We start from the raw sequence: 20,978 nt of genomic DNA, 5'->3' as shown, positions 1-20,978 counted from the left end.
TCCTATCTTTGCAAACTCCTGCAGTGCTACAATTTTGCACTCCTCCCAATCTGGCTTCTTATACATCCCTGATTTTAATTTCTACACAATTGCAATTGTGCCTTTAGTTGTTTAAACTCTGGAACTCACTCCTCAAATTCCTGTGCCTCTCCATCTCTTTTTCTCACCTTAAGGCACTCCTCAAAATTTACCTCTTTAGACAATCTGTTCTAAAACTTTTTCACATAGCTTGGTATCGAATTTTGTTTGATAACACTTCTGTGAAGTGCCTTGGGACGTTGTATTGTACTATACAATTTTGCTGTATACTGTAAAGTTCTATTCATGGAGTTGTGCCACTTATGGAGATTTATTGTGCTACAGCACTGTGTTTTGGACAACAACAGGATGATTTTCTTGTCAAATTGCCAGCTAACTGAACGATACCTTTTATCCATTTAAGCCCAGGGTCTGTCTCAAGGAAGTTTCTGATGGGCGTAGCTGTAACTATGGAGAGGCAGTGGCCTCGTAGTATTACCACTGGACTGTTAATCCTGAGACCCAGGTAATGTTCTGGGGACCCAGGTTCGAATCCTGCCATGGCAGATGGAGGAATTTGAATTTAAAAAAAAGAAATTAGGGATGGGCAATAAATGCTGCCTAGCTAGTGGTGCCCCCATCCCGCGAATGAATAAAAAAACTTGGCAAACACTTGCCTTTCCCTTCAGGCCCTACCTTAAGTTATTCAAATTGTGATCCTACATATAGTGTGTAGGACCACAATGACAATATCCAGACCCAAGTCAGGAAAGAGTGCTGTATGGACTAGGTATTGAGTAGATTCACCAAAGTTCACAGAAATGCTGGAAATTATTTGAAAATGACATGGACAGACAAACTTTGTGGGGTCAGGAAGAGCAGGTCCATTGAGGAGCAGTCAGGTGCCTTTTTGCCATCTGGAGGACATTTTGTCACTGTCTTGTAGTAAGTAGTACAGTTCATCTGTTGCCCACTTTGAGCAATAGTTGAAATTTATCCACCCATCCCCAAGTCCCTCACCATACTGACCTGAATTTCTGCTCCCAGGTGAGGATTGCAAAGTCAGGACAATTCCTGGTTTCACAAACCTGACCCCGGAGAAACTGCTCCAAATGTTGGGATTTTGATTCCATGTGGGGCATAGGTCCATGAGAAGGGAAGAGCCCTAAACTGGGGCTTTGGCTCGGCAACCCAAAAATGAATGCAACACAGCTAGATACGCACACAGACTGGGTCTAAGGCCTACCTGGTGCATGGCACTTTGATTAAGATATGAAAATAAGACTAAAATCAGCCATCCAAACCTTACCGTCTTGCACCCATCTTTTGCCTACCTCATGTCCTCCAGTTGAACCCACCCATGCCCTTTCCTCTTCTCCATGCTAACTTATGTTCCTCTGCCCGCCCTCATGTCCCTTCATGGCACTAATGCAAACTTAGTTCCTAGTCAAGACAGGCCACACCCACCGCCCACTGCTCTTGCCCCAAACACACCAACTCATTCAATATCCACCATTGGTAGATCTCAGGAGACAAACTGAGATGAAGGAATATACATTTCTAAGTTTCAATTGCAGACTTTATTTTGAAAAGTTCTTATTCATCGAAACTCATTCACCACACTTGTATTCGTTCAATGCATGATCCATTGCAAGAATAACATTTTATTCAAGTGTATCACCCCTTATATAAAAGAAAGCATTGTAAGTCATAGATCCACTTCAGAGTCTGTAACCAGTTGAAGATTTCAAGCAGCATCATGCCACACAAGAGCCAGACATTGACCATCTCCATTAAGAGAGATTCTAACTATTCTCCCTTGACATTCAGTACCTTTGCTGTATCTAATGCCTATAACCATGTCTTAATATCATGTGGAGTGAATCAAATTGGCTGAAGACTAGTATCTGTAATGCTGGGGCGACTGTAGGAGACCGAGATGAATCACCCACTCAGCACTTTTGGCTGATGTTTGCTGCGGATACTTCAGCCTTATTTTTTGCACTGATACGCTGAGCCCTTCCATCATTGAGGATGGGGATATCTGTGGAGCCTCCTCCTCCAGTCAGTTGTTTCATTGTCCATCATCATTCACGACTGCAGAGTGTAGATCTGATCTGTTGGTTGTGGGATCACCTAGCTCTGTCTATCACTTGCTGTTTATGCTGTTTGCCATGCAAAGAGACCTGTTTGGTAGCTTCACCAGGTTAGCACCTCATTTTTAGGTATGCCTGCTGTCCTGCACTCTCCATCGAATCTGGCATTACCATCGCTGAATGCCACACTATCGACATCTGGTAGTGTTACCATTGTTGAAAAACTGAACTGGACTAGCCAAAAAAATGCTGCGATTACAAAAGTACTTCAGAGGTTGTGAATCTGTGGCAGGTAACTCACCTCCTGACTCCCCAGAGCCTGTTCACCATCTATAAGGCAAAAGTCAGGAATGTGATGGAATACTCTCCACTTGCCTGAATGAGTGCAGTTCAACATTCAAGAATGTCAAGAGATAACACAAATCCAGGAGAAGGCAGCCCACTTGATTGGCACCATATCCATAAACATTCACTCATTCCACCACTGATACTCAGTGGTCAGAAGTCACATGACACCAGGTTATAGTCCAACAGGTTTATTTGAGATCACAAGCTTTTGGAGCATGGCTCCTTCATCAGGCGAAGTTTGACCTTCACCCGGTGAAGGAGCAGCACTCCGAAAGCTTGTGATTTCAAATAAACCTGTTGGACTATCACCTGGTGTCATGTGATTTCTGACTTTGTCCCTTCCAGTCCAACACCGGCACCTCCACATTATGGATAATGAGTAGAAGTAGCACGTACCAGAATGAACTGTAGAAATTCACCAATGCTCCTTAGAAGCATCTTATAATCCCATGACTACTACCTTCTAGAAGGATAAAGGGTAGCAGATACATGGAAACACAAACATCTGCAGAGATTACCCTCCAAGCCATGCACATTCCTATCTTGGGAATATCTTGCACATTCCATTAATGAATCAAAATAAGGTCAAATTGTCAAGTGGCAGGCACTCTATTGTGAAAATGGAAGTTTGTGAAATTAGTAATGCAGCACCAATCCTGTAACAGTGGCTCTCAAGTATATGCAAATAGACAGAGTGAAATGCCAGCAATGTTTTTCTTTGTTAAAAACATTTTTGATATTTATTTGAAGATTTAAAGGACACCTTTGAATGCTTTGACAGTTCTACGGATCATTTTGAAACTAAATTTTTCTCTGTTGGTTCATTAAAAAAAACCCGGGCTGCTACCTCCCTGTGATTCTCCACTCTCCATCTTGCAATCGATATTGCCTTCCTGATGAGTGTCTTGGCACCACTTTGAAGTCCCAGGGAACTGTCAAGCCTGCCCTTTAAATCTTTGAAAAAAATAATATTGGAGTTTTAAGAAATCATTGATGGCTATTTCTTTCTGACTGGTGAGCATGGCCATTACAGGATTAACGCAAGTAATTTTAAACTTTACTTCTGGCCACAACTTTTACTTCTATAGCTCCATGACTGTAGATTAAATCACATGGTGTTTCACATACCGATAAAGGAATGAAATGCATGGTGAACAAAAAAGCAAAATATTTGGCATGTGTTCAAGGACTTTGTGGGTTTTAAGGAGAGTCTTAAAAGGAAAAAAAACAGGCAGAAAGCAACACTAAGCTATTAGACCATTGGGATCAGTCATTTCAGAGAGTTTAAATCTAACCTACCACTTCCACTGAACAGACAATGAACAGATAGCAATTGCTGTCACAAGCACTGTGAAAAGGGTGCTATGTTCCTCATTTCAAACTATATTTAACTTAAACTTAAAATTTGATTTGATTTGATTTATTATTGTCTTCAGTACAGTGAAAAATTTTGTTTTGTGTGCAGTACAGGCAGATCATAACATACAAAGATAATAGGGTGATTGAACAGAGCGAGGAATACAAAGTTGCGGCTGCAGAGAAGGTGCACAAAAATCAAGATCAACATTAGATTTTAATTTTGAGAGGTCCATTCAGAAGTCTAATAACCATGGGGAAGAAGCTGTTCTTGAACCTGTTGGTGCATGTGTTTAAGCTTTTGTGTCTTCGGTCTGATGGAAGAGATTGTAACTGGTGTGGGAAGGTCTTTATGATGTTGGCTGCCTTTCCATGGCAATGAGAAGTGTAGACGGAGTCAATGGATGGAAGATTGGCTTGCATGATGGTCTGGGCTGTGTTCACAACTTTCCGTAATTTATTATGGTCCTGGGCAGAGCAGTTGCCTTACCAAGCATGATGCTTTCTATGGTGCATCTGTAAAAGTTGGTGAAGATCCTTATGGACATGCCGAATTTCCTTAGCCTCCTGAGGAAGAAGAGACATTGTTGTGCCTTCTTGACCATCACATCAAAGTGGGTAGTCCAGGACAGATTGTTGGTGATTGTCACTCCTAGGAACTTGACACTTTTGCCCATCTCCACCTCAGCTCATTAATGTAGATAGGCCTCCTCCTTCCTTCCTGAAGTTGATGATCAGCTCTTTTACTTTTGCTGACATAGAGGGAGACATTGTTCGATATCCGGCCTACAACAGTGGCATCATCAGCAAACTTGTAGATGGAGTTTGGATGAAATTTGGCTACATAGTCATGAATATACAGGGAATACAGTTGGGGGCTGAGTATGCATCTTTGCAGGATGTGATGCTGTTGTCTATCTTCACTGATTGTGGTCTGTGGGTCAGGAAGCCAAGGATCCAGTTGCAGAGGGCAGAACAGATGCCTAGGTCTCGGAGTTTGGAGATTGATTTGGTTGGGATTATAGAATTGAAGGCAGAGCTGTAGTCTATAATTAGAAGCCTGACGTCAGTATCCTTATTATCCAAATGTTCCAGGAATGAGTGTAGGGCAAGATCATCTTGATAGTTTAACCTACTCATTCCTACACATTGATCATTCACATACATCAATGCCGTTAGCCTCATTTGAAGATTATATCCATCTGTATTGCAAATATGTAATATTGAAAAGGATATTCTCCTTTGCATCTTGGCCTTTCCAAACCACAAGTCCATCTCAGTTCAAGAGTATGTCTGGTTTGATTGACTGCTTTCATGAGTTTAACAGCAGAGGGTGCGTGAGATTGAGCATGATTCTATTACTGAATTTCCTCACTTCATGAGAAAAATTGGCAGAGAACTAACACATTAATAAAGCAACTTGAGGAACATTTCCAAAATTATTGATTGCTCCCCATATATCATGGAGATTAGTACATGAATGCAACCAAAGAATAATTAAAACCAGTGTAAATGTGACAATATTTGGCATTTAGAAAAACCCTTCATAAATTAATGAACTGTGTATGGGGTACATTCAAACATAGGCATAACAGATTTTTAATCAAGTTTAATTGAGTCAGTCAAACTTTGTAGCACAGAAACAGACCATTCAATGCCATTCTTTAAGTTTCCTTCAACTTTGTTGGATCTAACCCTATCAATCCATCATGATTCCCCTTACTTTCATGTACATATCTAGGCTTACTTTTCCCTATGCTATTTGGCTCAACTATTCTGTGTGATGACAAATTTCACAATGTCATTACCCTTCGAATAAAGACGTTTCTTCTCAAATTCCTCATTAAATTTATTGGTGTCTAATATTTTTGTCTCTTAGTTTTGGAGTCATCATACATGGAACAGGTAAGAAAGCAGAGCTGAAGATTATCAGATCAGCCATGATCACTTTGAATGGCAAAGCAGACATGATGGGCTGAACGGCCTTCTTCTGCTCAAACGTCTTATGGTCTTATGAATATATCTTCTCATGTTGAAAAAAATAGATTGGAAGAAATGTGGCACAAAGTCAAACCATTGTAAGGAAATATAGGAAAATATCAGAAACCTTTTAAACAAAAGGATTGAATTTGACTTTTGGTTGATTGGGAACATACACATATTGGTTATCTTTTCTGGTGGTGAAGAATGCTCTGTCATACAATCTAGGCTAATGCTGCTGCAAGCATAGTATCGCTGGACAGCTACACATACACACATTTCTGTAGTGACTATTGCTACTGACTTCTTGTCTCCTTGCCAGAGTTTATGACTGTTTTTCGGAAATCCACTCTGCTTGCCAATTCTCATTCTCATTCTTTCTTTGTCCTTCCTTTTTTTCTCCCTTCTTCTCTCTACCTCTGTAGTAATTCTATCCCCCTCACCCCCTTTTAACTACCTACCTAATGAGTCGGGAAGGGTTGCAACCTGGAACCACATGGTGGAAGCTGAATGCACGGGTTGTGTCCTGCAGCGACGACAGATTGAGCATGGGCTGGAGCGACAGCAGCGGATCAAGAGTGGGCCAGCGAGAGCGGGCAGGGGAGGCAGTGGCAGCGAGAGCGGGCAGGGGAGGCAGTGGCAGTGCGAGCGGGCAGGGGAGGCAGTGACAGTGAGAGCGGGCCAGTGAGGCAGTGACAGTGAGAGCGGGCAGGGGAGGCAGCCAAGAGTGGGATGCTGGCAGCGGCACAGCATGGAAAGCCTGGAGCAGGACTCTGGTGGGGGCATGGCAAGGGCTGGAAATCCCTGAGTGGGGCTGCGGCAGTGAAAAGGAAAGTTGGAGCTGTCTTAAATGTTTTTATTCTTATCTTATTCTAAGTTAATGTGAATGGCACCATGTATGTGCAGCAAAGGTACACACTTTTCACTGTATTTTTACATTGAATACACGTGACAATAAATTATTCAATTTATTTGTTGTGTTGTTTATTACTTTACATTAGACTCCACTTCTGTTACAAGAATTAAATTTTTCTATTCTGCTTTATCCACTGCTTCCCTTGAGAGTGTATCAGTTGTTATTTGTGCCTTGCCTGGAACCTAAGACTAAGTCCAAGTTGGGGAAGATAGCACTACGATTTTCTGACAGGCACCTGGAAGGTCTGGTTTGAGGGGGTTGAGGAAGAAAGGGAAGTCCTTTTTTCCCAAAAGGCCAGATCCTGGCATCCTGGTCCAAGTTTGGCACCTGGATCAGTACTGTATCTATGGCCTGGCAGAAAGGCCAGCAAAGCCATAAGAAAGACATTCTCCACTGTACCCACTTCTCACTGAAGATTATGCTCTGCCACTTACATTAGAACCTGTAACATCTTCCCTCACCTGCTCTCACCCTGCCCCCCACCCCCACCACCACCACACCACTGAATGCCATCAGCGCTGCCTTCTTACTTCCTCAGAACTCTTCACCGCCTTTCACTGACCTACACCAACAGGAAAAGCTGTGCCATCCACTTCATCTCAATCAGTCTCCTTCTCTCATTGCAAGAGAAGAAAGCCCATAATTTGGCAGGGCGTAGCCGCATGGATAGAGCAGTGCCTTTCATTAGGCTCCTCATGCTACACAACCAGAGAATACTGGCCCTCACATAACTTTTTATTGTTCATTTTTAATTGCTTGAACTTTTTTGTCCTGCCACACGATTTCTATTTTCTGGAAATTTCTTTTTGCCAGACATTTTCTTGAGGTGCTGTTGCCTAAAGAGTCACAGTCACAGCACTCAGCTCTTCCTGTTAGGCTTCATTGTTCTTGTGGGTTTGTTTGACTCAAATCTGTACAAACCATCTGCTGTTCTGATGAAGAGTCATCACACTCAAAACATTAAATTCTGCTTTTTCCCGAAGATGGTGCTGGACCTGTTGAGTTTCACCAGCATTTTCTATTTTTCTTTCAGAACTCCAGCATCTGCAGTTCTTTGTTTTAATATTTGTTGAATTCCCACTCTTTTAGTGTCTTGGCTGGATGGTTAGTATACCATCTTGAGGCCTACCCAAATATAAGAAGGATTTGCAATATTTCCTTGCAGAACTGATGAATTTTGGGGCCTGATTTCTGCCTGCATATGAATTGGATTGTCTGTTGCAATGTAAGGTCTTTCTTGGATTGAAGGAAGCCTGAGAACTTTTCATCCTTCACACTAACTATGATACAGTCTCAAATTAATTCATCATTTAAAGGTAAAGGTAAAGTCACCATAGACACAGAGGACTGCTCTCATTCATTGATGGTTTAATTTGAGAATCACAGGCAAGAGGTGAGGTTGAGAAGGTTGAACATTCCTGGTAACCTCAGCTGGCACCAGTGCTGTTGGCATCACTCTATATTGCAAACAGTCCTCCAGTCAAGTGAGCTACCCAAACCCCTAGTATCTATAACTGGCTTTCCTTCTAATTTTCTTACTGGCTGCATGGCCCTCCGAGTGCCATACACAACAGCGATTTCTGGAATGGAATGTTAAAGCCAAGATTGGTGTGCTGATGGAACATTGGAGCAACTGGGCAGTTTAGGGGAATATTGCCTGTAATATCCTGCAAGGTATTATAAATCTGGTTAAAATATTCAACAGATTCTGCCAGTCACTGAGATCACTAGTTAAATCTCACCTTTTCTATAACTAAATTACTTTAGGATAAAAGTATCCATCAAATACTATAATTAGTTCATCATGTCCTGTAATAGTGTTTTTGCCTTATTTTGTCTACCAGAACGTCAGCTATGAGGCCTACAGCATATAAAAATGTGCTGACTTAGTATTGCTGCTGTTTCACCTGCAAGCCTAAGTAGTTCTGTGGTGCTAAAACTGCTGCTTTAAGAGCTCCCACTTGTGCCTCATTATGAGCCATAAGAAGATTTGAATGCCTGAGATGATGGCAAAGTCTTCGCTGGAGCCACCATCCCAATGGATAATTGTGCTGTACTGACTTGGGTAAGTACCAGGACTCTCCGTCCTCTTTGTCAAAGTGTTCTCTTTCTGTATTTTACTCTCCAGAGCATTATTGATTTAGTTGGCTTCAAAATCTTCTCAGTTTCTTTTCAAACCTTTTGAAGTGTTTCTGCTCTGTTGCCCTATGTTCAAAGTCTTCCAAGGTTCTTCCTGGTCATCAGCCTTCTGTTTTTCCAGTTTTTTAATTCAAAGTCTTCTAATGATCTGTTCTGCCTTCAGAGTCTTCCTGCTTTTTCCAGCTACACCTTTAAAGTATTCTGTGCCTTCAGGGTCTGTCCTTTCTCAGTTGGGCCCTGTGGGCTCTGATGCAAATTTAAATCCTGTCTCTGGAGTTCACTTTAGCTGTCACCGCACTTTATTCTGTGATTTAGGCTAGCGCTTCTACTTCTCCTCAGTATCTCTGGGCTGTTAGTATCTGTACACACACTGATAATTAGATTTTGTCTCTGTGTTCTTGAGCAAAGCTCTTATATTCCTGATGTCCCACAATTTTTTTTCAATTTATACCTCTAGATGACAGATTGCAAATACAACTCTCTAGTGTAAGGTCTAAGACCTCTCTCTTTACATGCTTCTTCTAGTTTGATGTCTTCTTTTAATCTTTCTCATCAATGTGTGAGTCGCATCATTATTTGCATATTACATTATACAACACGTCCACCAAATTTCATGTTCTATTGTTTTATATTATGAAGAGGATCTCATATTTTTGAGTCCCAATTACACGTAAATTTGACAGGTAAACTATGATGCATCAAACAATACAATTTGGAGTGACTATCCACCAGGTAAATTGCAGGGGATGATTAAATGACCATGACAAGATTATTTTCATAATTCAGTCATTACCTTTGATAAGCCTCTTTGCTTCCATCCTCCATGGAAATGTACAAGCTCTGCAAAGTTCCAACCAGAAATAACAATCATGTAACTTATGGGATACTGATTTCCTAATTAACAAGGAGCCTAATACCGACAACACCTCCCAGTCGCGAACCACTTCAACTCCCCCTCCCACTCCCTGGATGACATGTCCATCCTGGGCCTCCTCCAGTGTCACAACGATGCCACCCGGAAACTGGACGAACAGCACCTCATATTCCGCCTTGGAAGCCTACAACCCAATGGTCTCAATGTGGACTTTACTAGCTTCAAAATCTCCCCACCCCCGACCTCATCCCAAGACCAGCACCCCACCCCCCATTCCCGCCTCCTTGACCCCCACCTATCCGCCCCTCCCTCCTCACTGACCAATCCCCATCCTCACTTCCTACCTACACACACCTTTACTAGCTTCATCCTCGCCTCCTAGACCTGTCTGTCTTCTCTCCCACCTATCCGCTCCACTATCTACCTGCTATCACCGCCCTCCCTCTCTACTTATTTCAGAGCCCCCTTCCCCTCTCCCACTTCTGAAGAAACGTAAGCTTCCCTGCTCCTCTGATGCTGCCTGGCCTGCTGTGTTCCTCCAGCTTCACACTTTGTTGTCTCAGACTCCAGCATCGGCAGTTCCTACTATCTCTGCCTAATACCTAGATCAGACAGGAGCTTTGGACTTTGGTAATAGGCTCATATCAAAATGAAGCTGGCTGCCTCATAGCCAAAAAAACCTACCCATCCCATTTTGAGGCCGATATTTACCCACAAACGTGACGCAAAGGCCATCCAAATTAACTGCAAAGTGGTTTATCCTCCTTGGTGGAAGAAAACACTTACAATTTGGAACTGCTGCAGCAATATCCTGGGGCTATGCTAAATGGCACATCCATCTTCCTTCGCAGTATAGTACTCATGACTTTGTGCCTTTTCCCCCACCATGTCTGTGTACAGTGAACCTTAACACTTCCTGGAAACTTCTAGTGCATTTTCCACAGCACACCTCAAGAGGCTTGAAATCAGCAGCCAGATGGGCCTCATATGTTAACAATAATGCAGGTAACACAGGATCGGACGAGTACAATTAGGGCAGATCTAATCACCCAATGGATTGAGTAGGCGTCATAAATATGTTTGTGTTCTAACATTATTGTTAAATGTAATAGCTTTTGCCTTTTTAATTATGACTATTGTTGATAAATATGAAATGATTGCAAAGTAGGTCATACTACTCCCGTGAAAATTGGCATGCACCATGGAAAATTAATTCCAATATTTAATGCAAATGTGGTAAAACACAAGCTTCATTCACAAATTTCATGCGTTTTGCATTTGGTGTCAATGACTTTCCAATTATCTTGCGGTCTAAGTAACATTTCGATTGAAGTGGCTTTCTATCTGTTGCTAATTATAACTCAGATATGCTGCCAGAAATGAAAACCTTCACAAATTAATTGAAACCACACTGTATGCCATTATAAGTCAGCAGGGTAAGCTGCTCATATATTTATTTGTGTGTAATTTTAAAAAAGCTATTAACCTGTTTGCCTTAAATGCAGTAAACCATTTATTACTAAACAGTAGAGTTTCAGCGCAAAATGATGACTAAGTTGCAGATTTTCTGATTTAATTTTCCAATGTGAGTTTGGAAAGGTGGTACCATTTCTACTTCTACCAAGAGACTGAAAACAGGAAACAGCTTGATATCAGTTGAGTAGAGGCAATATACTTTAGCTATTACAGTACTTATGGAACAGTTACATGGTAAGCACGGATCCCATGAAAAGCTGTGGGGAACAGAATTACCTCTGCTCTTCATCTTCTGATCTGCAAACACATTGTCTGAAACTCTGAGGAGTCATGGTGATGTTAAAGAATTTCAGGGTGCTAATCTTGTGACGGTGAAGGAACACTTAGAGCAGGATGAAATTAGGATAGCCTGTGATATGCAGGAAAACTTGAGATAAAGGTATTCCCTAAATGTTGCTGCATTTGTCCTTCTTAGTAGAGGTCACAGGAGAAGGAAGTTCTGTGGACATAACTTTGATGAGTTGCTTCAAAAGATTGTAAACACTACAGTCAGAGTGTCATAAAGACTGAATATTAAATACAGTGGTATTGGGAGTGATTAAGCAATCTGTTCAGCTCTGGGTGGTGTTGAGCTTCTTGAGGGCTATTGCAGCTGCACTCATCCAACAACTGGAATTTTAAAAAAGGCAATCTATATTGTGACTTTAAAGTAGCAAAGTATCTCAAAGATACTTAGCATTAACATTATCAATATGTGGTACCAAGCAACAGGAGACATCATTAGGGCAGATAATAAAATGGTTGGCCAAAGGGGTAGGTTTTAAGGGACATCTTAAAGAAGAAAAGTAAAGAAGAAAGCCAGCGAGTTTTAGAAAGGGAATTCCAGAGCTAACGGTTGAAGCGGTGTAAGGAATTCCCATCACTAGCTAATAGAAGAATAGACAAAACTAAGCTCTCCAATCTTGAATATGAGCCAGTAACTTATGTTGTAAACAAATGATGAGTGTGAGAGAGAGCGAGAATGTGTGCACGTGTGTATGAGACAGTGTGTTAGAATATGTATGTTTGTGTGTATTGTGTGAACGTGTGTGTGTATTCATATCTTTGTAAGAGGGTGCACCTGAGAGTGTGTGTGCGAATGTGTTTGAAAGTGTGAATGTGTTTGTCAGTATGAATGTGTATGTGAGTGTGTGTATGTCTGTGAGAATATATCTGGAGAGAGTGAGTGTGTGTGTGTGTGCGTGTGTGTGTGTGTGTGTGTGTGTGTGTGTGTGTGTATGAGTGCGCACCTGCACATAAGGATGAGAATGTAAGTGTGAATGTGTTTCTGAGAGTGTGTGTGAGAATATGTGTGTATGAAGTAATGTGTCAATGTGTGAGTTTGTATATGTGTGCAACTGTGTTTGTGAGTCTATGGGTATGTATCAGAGCCTGTGTATGTGTGTAAGTCTGTGTTTATGTGTGAACAAGTCTGTGTGTGTGTGTGTGTGTATCACAGTTGGTGTATCAGAGTCTGTGTACATGTGTGAGAATGAGAGAGTGTGTTCGTGTTATCCCAACAACAGCAGACACTTGGCTGAGATACTAAAAATAATTTAGTGTTCTGAGGATTGGAGAAGAGAATACTGGTGGAAAAAAGCAACACTGTAGGAGAAATGATATGTTGTACTCTGATGTTTTCCGCTGAAACCTCAAAAATATATTTGACGACTGCATGCTATCTTATCTTATGTCTGTACCAGCAGAAGAATCCATATGATTTGCACTATGAAAATATTCAATACATTTTGAATATTTCTCCACAGGAAGTACAATCAAAGTCCACAATTGTGACCATGCCAGGGAATGACGAAAATGCAGAAGACAAGTGGAAGGACTATGTGCGACAACGACGAATTTTACATAAACATATACCATTTCAAACAGATGCTGAGCTAGGTAGTATAACCTTAAATTTACTGAGGTTATTGTCAAATTATTCAATTATGGCAATCTGGTGGACAACAGACTGGAACCTGTGATGTTCCCTATGAGCTACTAGAGTTGCCTGGAAGCAAGGAAGCACACTTGATTTGTTGGATAAAGTCCTTCTGAAACATAACTTACATTCAGAATGCAAATGACACATAGATAGTAAACATTCATATCTTTCATCAATCTCTTGTCGGCAATGTTACGAAGAGTTGTGAATAGGTTACTCACTTTAGCATAAAGGTAGCAGTTGGAGTAGAATGTGGGGAAGAGTGAAATTATTTATCTTGGTAGGAAGAATTTCTAAAGTGAGAAACTAGTAAATATTTTGACTGCGAGAGATTTGGATTTTCTTGCACATAAATCACAGAAAATTACCATTCAATCACTGTAAACTGAGATGCAAATTGCTTTCTAAAGCAAGAGGATAACTAGGGAGAAGATAGGACCACTCAAGGATAAAGGAGGGAACTTCTACTTGGAGACAGAGGATATGGGAAAGATCCTAAATGAATATTTTGCATTGGCATTCACCAAGGAGAAGGACATGGAAGATAGTGGGATTAGTGTGGGGTGTGCTAATTTGCTATGGCATTTTGAGATTAAGACGGAAGTGGTGTTAGGTCTGTTGAATGGCTTGAGGTGGATAAGTCCCCAGGGCCTAATGGGATCTACCACAGGTTTTTGAGAGAGGCAAGAGAGGAGATTGCTGGGGACATGACCAAGATCTTTGTATCGTTGCTGGCCAGTGGAGGGGTCCCAGAGGACCGGCGAGTAGCTAATTTTGTTCCTCTGTTTAAGAAGGGAAATAGGGATAATCCAGGAAATTATAGAGCGGTGAGTCTCACATTGGTGATTAAGAAGCTATTGGAGAGGATTCTTAGGGATACAATTTATGCACATTTGGAAAAGCATGGCCTAATTAGGGACAGTCAGCATGGCTTTGTGTGGGGAAAGCCATGTCTTGCTAACTTGATTGATTTTTTTTGAGGAGGTGATGAAGGTGAGGGTGGAGCAGTCTACATGGATTTTAGTAAGGCTTTCAACATAGTAGGCTCATTGAGAAGGATTCAGATGCATGGGATCCACAGTGTTTTGGCCATTTGGATTCAGAATTGGCTTGCCCATAGAAAACAGAGAGCAGTGGTGGAAGGGTATTTTTCTGGCTGGAGGTTCATGACCAGTGGTGTTTCGCAGGGATCTGTAATGGGGCCTCTGTTGTTTGTGATTTATATTAATGACTTGGATGAAAATGTAGATAGGTGGGTTATAAAACTTGCAGACAATACAAAGATTGGGGGAGTTGTGGATAGTGAAGAAGGCTATTAAGGGATACAGCGGGATATAGATCAGTTGCAGATATGGGCAGAGAAATGGCAAGTTTAATCCAGGCAAGTGTGAGGTGTTGCACTTTGGGAGGTCAAATGATAAGGAAAAGCACACAGTTAATGGCAAGACCCTTAACAGCATTGATGCATAGAGAAATCTTGGGATCCTAGTCCATAGCTTGCTGAAAGTGGCCACACAAGTAGATAGGGGGTAAAGAAAACATATGGCTTGCTTGAGTTTATTGGTAGGAGCATTGAGTACAAGAGTGAGGAAGTGATATTGCAGCTTCATAAAAGCTTGGTTAGGCTGCACTTAGAGGATTGCATTCAATTCTGGTCACCACAGTACAGGAAGGATATTGAGGTTTACAGGGATGCTGCCTGGATTAGAGGGTATGAACTATAAGGAGAGGCTGAATAAACTAGGGTTCTTTTCTCTGGAGCAGCGGAGGCTGAGGGGAGACCTGATAGAAGTTTTTAAAATTATGAGAGGGATAGATAGGGTTGACAGTTAGAAATTTTTTCCCAGAATTGAAATGTGTAATACGAGAGAGTATGCATTTAAGGTGAGAGGGAGAAAGTTCAAAGGAGACATGAAGTTTTTTACACAGAGAGTCATAGCAGTCTGAAATGTGCTGCCAGGGGTAGTGGTAGAGGCAGATATGATGGGGGCGTTTAAGGGTCCTTTAGATAAGCACATGAATATGCAAGGAATGAAGACATAGGGACCATGGCCAGGCAGAAGGGAATAGTTTAACTTGACATCATGTTTGGCACAACACCATGGGCTGAAGGGCCCTGTTCCTGGGCTGTACTGTTCTGTGTTCTTATTCTTCTGCAAAAGGGTTGAAACAAAAAAGCAACAAAGCCCCTCAGCCTCTGACACTTTGACGAAAACAATCCAAGTTTGTCCAACCTCACCCTCTAACTAATACACTCCAACACAGGCAACATCCTGGTAAACCTCTTTTGCATCCGCTCGAAAGCCTCCACATTCTTCACATAATGTGGTGACGAGAACTGCACACAATACTCCAAACATGGCCAAACTAAAGTTTTACACAGCTACAATGTGACTTGCCAACTTTTACCCTCAATGCCTCAACTGATGAAGGCAAGCATGCTGTATGGCTTCTTTACCACCTTGTGTTGCCACTTTCAGAGACACCTCAAGATCCCTCTGTATATCAATGCTCTCCTAAGAGACCTGCCATTTACTGCATACATTCCTCCTGCATTTGAACTCACACTTGTCCGGATTATACTCCATTTGGCATTTCTCTGCCCAACTTTCAAACTAATCTATATCCTACTGTATCCTTTGATGACCTTCCTCACTAGAGTCATGGAGTCATAGATCTGTACAGCATGGAAACAGACCCTTCGGTCTAACTCGTCCATGCCAACCAGATATTCTAAATTAATCCAGTCCCATTTGCCAGCATTTGGCCCACATTTCTCTAAACCCTTCCTTTTCGTATATCCATCCAGATTTCTATAAAATGTTATAATTATACCAGCCTTCACCACTTCTTCTGGCAGCTTATTCCATACCTGCACCACCGTCTGTGTGGAAAAGTTGCCCCTTAGGTCCCCTTTAAATCTTTGCCCTGTCGCCTTAAACCTATGCCCTCTAGTTTTGGACTCTGCTACCCTGAGGAAAAGACCTTGGCTATTCACCCTATCCAGGCCCCTCATGATTTTATAAATTTTTATAAGGTCACCACTCAGCCTCTGACACTCCAGGGAAAAGAAGCCCCAGCCTATTCAGCCTCTCCCTACAGCTCAAAGCCTCCAATTCCAGCAACATCCTTGTAAATCTTCTCTGAACGCTTTCACGCTTAACAACATCTTGCTGATAGCAGCGAGACCAGAACTGAACACAATATTCCAAAAGTGGCCCTACCAGTGTCCTGTACAGTCGCAATATGACCTCCCAACTCCTATACTCAATGCACTGACCAGTAAAGACAAGCATACCAAATGCTGCCCTCATTATCCTGGCTACCTGGGACTCTACTTTCAAGGAAATATGAACCTGCACTCCAAGGTCTCTTTGTTCAGTAACATTCCCCAGGACCTTACCATTAAGTGTATAACTCCTGCCTGGATTTGCCTTTCCAAAATTCAGCACCTCACATTTATCTAAATTAAACTCCATCTGCCACTCCTCGGCCCGCCGGCCCATCTGATCAAGGTCCCGTTGTGCTCAGAGATAACCTTCTTCGCTGTCCACTACACCACCAAGTTTGGTGTCATCTGCAAACTTACAAACCATACCACCTACGTTCACATCAAAGTCATTTATATAAATGATAAAAAGCAGCAGACCCAGCACTGATCCTTGAGGTACTCCTCTGGTCACAGGCCTCCTCCAGTCTGAAAAGCAACGGTCTAGGCCCGAAACGTCAGCTTTCCTGCTCCTATGATGCTGCTTGGCCTGCTGTGTTCATCCAGCTCTACACCTTGTTATCTCAGATTCTCCAGCATCTGCAGTTCCTACTATCTCTGAAACAATTTTAATCCCACTGCGAAGCTTCTTCTAAGGATGCCTACCTTGAAGAAGTTACCCTCTTCCCTCCGGAAAAACCTCAGTGGATCTCTCTCCCACTGCAACTCTCTCGTCTTTGACCTGTCTGTCTCCTCTCCACCTATCTTCTCCTCTGTTCATCTTCTATCCGCCTCCCCCTCCCTCCCTATTTATTTCAGAACCCCCTTCCCCTACCCCATTTCTGAAGAAGGGTCTAGGCTCGAAATGTCAGCTTTCCTGCTCCTCTGATGCTGCTTGGCCTGCTGTGTTCATCCAGCTCTACACCTTGTTGTCTCATCCATCACCGTCTGTCACCTACCTTCGAAGCAGATCTGTATCCAAATGGCTACTTCTCCCTGTATTCCATATTACCTAACCTTGCTGACCAGTCTACCATGCGGAACCTTGTCAAATACCTTACTGAAATCCATACAGATCATGTCCACTGCTCTCACTTCATCAATCCTCTTTGTTATTTCTTCAAAAAACTCCACAACTCCACCAATTTTGATGTCATCTGAAAAGTTACTCATCAAACCACCTACATTTTCAGCCAAATCATTCATATATATTACAAGCAACAGAGGTCTCAGCACTGATCCTTGTGGAAATCACTGGTCACAGACGTCCGGTCAGAAAAGCATCCCTCCACAATGACCCTCTGTCTTCTACAACAAAGCCAAACATGATTCTAACATGGAGATCCAGTTGATTTGAGCATAGGGCAACAACACATTCAAGGACTTTGCAAAGAAAAGCGAGTTTGGAGATGGACCACTAAGTCTGGGGGACCATAGAGTCAATCATTTTTTTTCAGGAGAGAGCCATTGATAGCACAGTTAAAGGTGAGCCAGACATACGAGAACAGAGAGAATTGTTAACATTATTAGAAAATATGCTGACCTTGAGAAGAAATTGTGTGGTCAGCAGATTAGTGGGACTAAGAACAAGAGAACAGGAAGCAAGTCTATGGACAAAATGAGCTCAGTATGGGGATGAGAGGAGATAAGAGGAAAACTAAAGAAAGATCCATATTCAGGGGTAGGTTAGGACAAGAGGACACTTTAAAAGAAGAGGTTTAGCCTGGTAGGCTAGTGATTGGGGGGGGAAGTGATTGAGCCAACTAATTGATTGATCTCAATCTCAGACACAAAGACGTCGATGCAATTTCTGCACTTTTTTGCCCCTTTGTTTCCACCACCCCCCCCCCGCCCAGAGCTCATCTCCTTGTGGCACCAACCACAAAGATGGCCTGAGCTCCACAAGCCTTTTCCCCCGTGAGCATGAGAGTGTGTAAATGAATGACAAGGAGATGGGATAGCTTATTATAAATCTCTCTCTCTCTGTCTCCCTCTCTATGGTCTCAGCTCCTGTCTGAGGATTCCGCATGGCAGAATGATTTGATTCTCTCTGTCTCTGCATTGCCCTGAGTTTCAGCTCCTGGATCAAATGTCCTCGGGGACGGGGGTGGGGAGTGGGGTTGGGGGGGAGTAAAGACTGAGAGAGAAATGAAAATTGATTAAAATTTAAAAACACAGCAAGATCCCACCACTCGCTGCCTTTCACAATTTGACACTCCACCCAACAGCACAGCAAGATCCCATTGCTGCTGAATTTTCAACTATCTGACACTTTATCCCCCAGTACAGCAAGATCCCACCACTCTCTAGAACGAATGTAACACCTCAAAGTTTGAGATGATACCAAGTTGGGTAGGAGGGTGAACTGCGATGAGAATGCAGAGATCCTTCAGCATGATCTGGACAGTTTGGGTCAGTGGGCAAAGAATCAATGGCAGATGCAGTGTAATTTTGATCAACGTGAGGTTATTCACTTTGGAAGCTAAAACATGAAAACAAATTACGACCTGAATAGCTGTAAATTGGGAGAGGGGAGTGTGCAGCGGGACCCGAGTGTCCTTGTGCACCAGTCGCTGAAGGTAAGCATGCAGGTGCAGCAGGTGGTAAAGAAGGAAAATGGTATGGGCCTTCCTTGCGAGAGGTTTCGAGTACAGGAGCAGGGATGTGTTGTTGCAGTTACACAGGGCCTTGGTGAGACCACAACAAGAATATTGTGTGCAGTTTTAGTCTCCTTTTCTGAGGAAGGATGCTCTTGCTCTTGAGGGAGTGCAGCAAAGGTTTACCAGGCTGATTCCAGGGATAGCAGCTCTGATGTATGAGGAAAGATTGATTAGGTTGGGATTGTTTTCGCTAGAGTTCAGACTAATGAGGGGGAATTTCATAGAGACTTATAAAATTCTAACAGAACTAGACAGGGTAGATGCAGGGAAGATGTTCCCAATAGTGGGTGTGTTCAGAACCAGAGATCACAGTCTGAGGACTCGGAGTAGACCATTTAGGATGGAGAGGAGGATACATTTCTTCACCCAAAGAGTGGTGATTACCACAGGAAGCAGTTGGTGCCACAACATTCAGTGTATTCTAGGAGCGAATAGATATAGCACTCAGAGCAAATGAGATCAAAGTTTATGGGGAGAAAGCAGGATTAGGCCATTGAGTTGGACGATCAGCCATGATTGTGATGAATGGCGGAGCAGGCTCGAAGGGCCAAATGGCCTCCTCTTACTCCTATCTTTCTATTATTATTATTGTAGTTGAAGGCAGAGGTGATAGGTTTAAGAAGGTGGCACACAATATAAAAGAACAGGGCTTATCTTCTAATTCCAGGATGATCCTGGAATAGTGACCAGATTTAACAGACAAGGGCAGAACCAATAATGCTTTACATGGTCCAAACAGACCTGGCAGCATGTAGCTAAATCAATCATCCACTATATTGTTTAAAGATTGATTCACTTGGTTGACTATGGCAGGATCGTAGTACAGTATTAATGTCACTGGGCTATTAGCTCAAAGGCTAAAGCCTTATATAGGGCACAAATCCAACAGGAGTAGCTTGTGGAATTTAAATTTGATTAATTAATAAAAATTTGGAATTGAATGCTAGCCTCAGTAATAGTGACCATGAAACTACTATCAATTAGACCGTAAGATATAGGAATAGAATAAGACCATTTACCCATCAAGTCTGCTCTACCATTCGATCATTGCTGATACATTTCTAAACTCCATTCTCCTGCCTTCACCCCGAAATTTTTGATCCCCTTACTAATCAAGAAACTTTCTATCTCTGTTTTAAAGATACTCAATGACTTGGCCTCCATAGCCCTCTGCAGCAATGAGTTCCACAGAGTCACCATCTTCTGGCTGAAAAAATTCCTCCTCATCACAATAGTAAAGGGTCACTCTGAACCTGTGCCCTCAGGTTTATCTTACTCAGGGAAATATCTTCTCCATGTCCACTCTATCCAGGCCTCTCAGTAACTCAATGAGATTCCTCCCTCATCCTTCTAAAGTCCATTGAATACAGAGACAGTGTACTCAACAGGTCTTCATATGACAAGCCCTTTATCCCAGGACCATTCTTGTAAACCTCATCTGGAACCCCTCCAATGCCAACATATCCTTCTTTAGATAACAAGGTGTAGAGCTGGATGAACACAGCAGGCCAAGCAGCATCCGAGGAGCAGGAAAGCTGACATTTCAGGTCTGGACCCTTCTTCAGAAATGAGGACGCCCAGGATGGACATGTCGTCCAAGGAGTGGGAGTGGGAGTTGAAATGTTCGCTACTGGGAGGTGCAATCATTTGTCGCGAACCAAGCGTAGGTGTTCCACAAAGCGGTCTCGACTGCACCTCCCAGTTGCGAACAATTTCAATTCCCCCTCCCACTCCTTGGATGACACATCCATCCTGGGCCTCCTCCAGTGCCACAGTGATGCCACCCGAAGGTTGCAGTAACAGCATCTCATATTTCACTTGGGAACCCTGCAGCCCAATGGTATCAATGTGGACTTCACAAGCTTCAAAATCTCCCCTCCCCCCGACCACATCCCAAAACCAGCCCAGCTTGTCCCTGCCTCCCTA

General features: G+C 42.5%; 1 protein-coding gene across 1 annotated transcript in view; it reads left to right on the top strand.

The window, feature by feature from the left end:
* The first annotated feature begins 6,294 nt into the window (after positions 1-6,294).
* Positions 6,295-20,978, top strand: part of LOC109926123 (transient receptor potential channel pyrexia) — a 79,010-nt gene continuing 64,326 nt past the window's right edge. Inside the window, exons 1-2 of the mRNA XM_048595742.1 lie at positions 6,295-6,468; positions 13,009-13,141. Coding sequence (XP_048451699.1) covers positions 6,295-6,468; positions 13,009-13,141 — 307 coding nt within the window. The remainder of the gene's footprint in view (positions 6,469-13,008; positions 13,142-20,978) is intronic.

Source organism: Rhincodon typus, chromosome 4 (genome assembly GCF_021869965.1).
Source record: "Rhincodon typus isolate 14 chromosome 4, sRhiTyp1.1, whole genome shotgun sequence".
In the NCBI taxonomy this organism is placed as follows: Eukaryota; Metazoa; Chordata; class Chondrichthyes; order Orectolobiformes; family Rhincodontidae; genus Rhincodon; species Rhincodon typus.
This window is presented reverse-complemented; position numbering and strand designations above follow the sequence as displayed.